The sequence below is a fragment of the Eimeria necatrix genome, genomic scaffold, assembly GCF_000499385.1.
Source record: "Eimeria necatrix Houghton genomic scaffold, Enh_scaff244, whole genome shotgun sequence".
NCBI classification, from domain to species: domain Eukaryota; phylum Apicomplexa; class Conoidasida; order Eucoccidiorida; family Eimeriidae; genus Eimeria; species Eimeria necatrix.
In genome coordinates, this window is record NW_013653019.1 from 21,798 (window position 1) to 25,000 (window position 3,203).

The 3,203-nt window shown below is 46.2% G+C and overlaps 2 protein-coding genes across 2 annotated transcripts in view; one reads left to right on the forward strand and one right to left on the reverse strand.

Moving 5' to 3' along the window:
- Nucleotides 1-1,200: 1,200 nt before the first annotated feature.
- ENH_00033510 (RNA binding protein, putative) lies at nucleotides 1,201-2,529 on the forward strand (the record flags this gene model as incomplete). Its single annotated transcript, XM_013580278.1, has 1 exon — nucleotides 1,201-2,529. One exon carries the CDS (start codon nucleotides 1,201-1,203, stop codon nucleotides 2,527-2,529), a length of 1,329 nt encoding a protein of 442 aa, XP_013435732.1.
- A 570-nt stretch (nucleotides 2,530-3,099) lies between these two features.
- The window catches only part of ENH_00033520 (hypothetical protein, conserved), a gene marked incomplete at both ends in the record, with an annotated part of 1,110 nt that continues 1,006 nt past the window's right edge, over nucleotides 3,100-3,203 (reverse strand). The window contains one exon of the mRNA XM_013580279.1: nucleotides 3,100-3,174. Coding sequence (XP_013435733.1) covers nucleotides 3,100-3,174 — 75 coding nt within the window. The remainder of the gene's footprint in view (nucleotides 3,175-3,203) is intronic.

Here is a 3,203-nt window from a genome sequence, read left to right on the forward strand (position 1 = left end):
GTTGGAGAGTTGAGGGGAGGATTTGGAGAATTTAAAAAACCAAAAATCGAAAAAATTGGATTTGGAAGAGCCTATCAAATAATCCAATTGTAAATTAAACAAACAAACAAACAATAAACAAACAAACACATAAATAACTAAACAAATAAATAAATAATAAATAAATAAATAAATAAATAAACAAATAAATAAATAAATAAATAAATAAATAAATAAATAATTAATAATAAATAAAAAGAAATAAAAGAAATAAAAGAAACAAAAACAGAGGCGAAGAAGAATGCCTACGTTGGGGTGTCACTACAGCTGGCATCACTATAAAGTGGAAATTGGGTCCAAAAATTCGAATTTTGGATTAAAATGATCCAAAAAGTGCGCAGAAGAAGAATAAAGGCAGCAGAAGAAGAATAAAGTGAAAATAAATGATTTAGAGTTTTAAAAAGCCTCCAAAAATAAAAAAACTGCGAAATTAATTCCTTTCCAGCTTCCCACCGGCGGTACATGTCGCTGAGCCCCAGCAGCTCCACCAGCGCCAGCTGCGCCGGGTCTGCGGCTTCCGCGGCCATTTCGCCTCCAAAAAGGCCCAAATTCGCCGCTTTTGGACTTTTTTTGAACTCCAAAAGCTTTTCGAAGTTCAAATTGCAAAAAAGAAGAAAAATAAAACCCAAAAACGCGAAAAACGGCCGCTTTTGGCCCCGGAGCTGCATGCGCAGCCCCGCGCGGCGCCGCCGCGCGGGGCTGAGGGGCTGAAGACTTCCTTTATTTCTTTTGTTTCCTTTATTTGCTTTTATTTGCTTTTACTTCTTTTTATTTCTCTTTTGTTTTCTTTTATTTGTTTTTATTTCTTCTTTTTGTGCAGTTGGGGCTTTTCAGACTCCGCTGGGAGCTCCGGCGAGTCTCGCGGGGATCTTCTTTGCAGAATTCGATTTTCGGGAGTTTTCTTCTTCTTCTTTGCTCCCCAGACTCCCCTTGAAGTTTATTTTCATTTATTTATTCTTTATTATTCATTTATTGTTTTATTCTTCTTTTATTCTTCTTTTATTCTTCTTTTATTCTTCTCTTCGTTTCTTTCTTCGGGTGTCTGCACATACACCGCAGACAGCCCACCTTCTCGGGTGTATCTGCACCTCCGGCCTTCACTTCTTTCTTTTCGCGCTTTCTTTCAATTCAAACTTTCAACTTCAATTTAAATGTTCTAAGATGACTCAGAAGGCCAAGAAGCCCGCTGCTGCTGCTGCAGCAACAGCAGCAGCAGCAGCAACAGCAGCAGCAGCAGCAGCAGGTGATGCAGCAGGTTCGAGCAAAAAGGAAATAAAAGCGACTAAGAAGACAGTGGCAAAGATGTCGGCAGCAAAAAAGAAAAGCAGCAGCAGCAACAGCAGCACGAAGCTGCTGAAGAAGCAGCAGCAGCAGCAAAAGAAGAAAACCGAAGAAAAACGCAAAAGCCAGCCAGCAGATGCTGCAGCAGCAGCAGGTGCAGCAGACACAGCAGCAGCAGCAGACACAGCAGCAGCAGCAGCAGCAGCAGCAGAAGGAGTTTCTCGGAAGCGGCAACTGGCCGTGTCTGCAGCTGCTGCGGACTCTAAGCGCCAGCGAGTCCGCCAACCCGCAGCAGCAGCAGCAGCAGCAGCAGCAGAAGCAGGAGAAGCAGCAGCAGCAGGAGAAGCAGCAGCAGGAGGAGCAGCAGCAGCAGCAGGAGGGCGCGGCAGCCGGAAGGCCCGGCGAGCAGCAGCGCGGCGAGCAGCAGCAGCAGCAGCAGCAGCAGCACGGCAAGGCGTGGTGTATGTGGGGCACTTGCCAGCAGCACTTAAGGAGCAGCAGCTCTTTAGCTTCTTCTCGCAGTTTGGCCGCGTGCTGTCGGTGCGGCTGCAGCGCAGCAGCAGCAGCGGCAGCAGCAAAGGCCACGGCTTTCTGCTGTTCGCGCTGCGCAAAGTTGCTGCTGCTGCTGCAGCAGCAATGCACGGCTACCGCCTCTTCGGCCGCAGCCTCGTGTGTCTGCTGCAGCCCCCAGGCGCTGTGGGGCCCCACGTCTTCGCCCGCGGCTACCCCCCCCGCAGCAGCAGCAGCAGCAGCAGCAGCAGCAGCAGCAGCAGCAGCAGCAGCAGGAGGCGGTGGCTGGTCACCAGCCGGGAGAGGGCCCGCCGGGAAGCGAAAAGTTACCGCAGGAAGGCGGCGCAGCGGGTCTCCGCGCGGGGTGTACGTACACTCCAACTCCGCCTCAAAAAGAAACTCAAAGGCCTCCAACAACTCGGATTCCAAACTGAAGACTTCCAACAAGTCCTTTTCCCTCCAGCAGCAGCAGCAGCAGCAGGAACAGCAGCAGCAGCAGCAGGAACAGCAGCAGCAGCAGCAGGAGCTGCAGCAGGAGCTGCAGCGGGGCAGCGCAGCAACTTCGGCGCTTGGCTGCGGCTGGAAAAGGAAAATAAAGAAAAAGAAAAAATAAAAAAGGCGCAAAAAAGAAAAGAAAAAATGCAGAAAATAAAAAGTGAAAATAACTCCAATTCGAAGCCGCTCAAGCCGCAGCCGTGAGGTGTACGTACACCCCAAATTGCCCCGGGAGAAAAAGCGAAAGCACTTTCCGCCAGAAGAGAAACAACAAAAGAAATAACAAAATAAATAAATAAATAATAAATAAATAAATAAATAAATAAATAAATAAATAATTAATTAATTAAATGAATAAAAGGAATGCAGCCGCTTTTGAATTCGCCTCCGGAGCAACTCTGAGGTGTACAGACACCTGCGCCTTCGCTCTTCGTTTGTCGCGCAGCATTTCGAAACTCTTTTCGATTTGAAGTTTAATTCTTTTCTTGGACTTAAAAACTTAAAAAAATGATTTTAAAAACAAAAAGAAAAGTTAACTCAAAAATAAATGAAGTTCGAAGAGTTTCGAAAGTTCAACAAAGTGCGAACTTGGGGTGTACGTACACCGCAGGCGCGCGCGGGCCACGAGAAAAGTCACTTTGTCGAAGAAGTCGACAAATATATTTATTTGTAGATGGACTAAAAAGAATCTTTTTTCATTTCTTTCATTTCTTTTTTCTTTTCTTTTTTCATTTTCCGAGTTTTAAAAAGTTCTTCTTTTCTTTACTTCCACTTTTATTCTTCCTCGTCTGCTGCCCAGTACTTCTGCGACGCAATTTTGTAAGTTTGAGGGCAGACGTAAGGCTTCAGCTGCAGCAGCAGCAACAGCAGCAACAGCA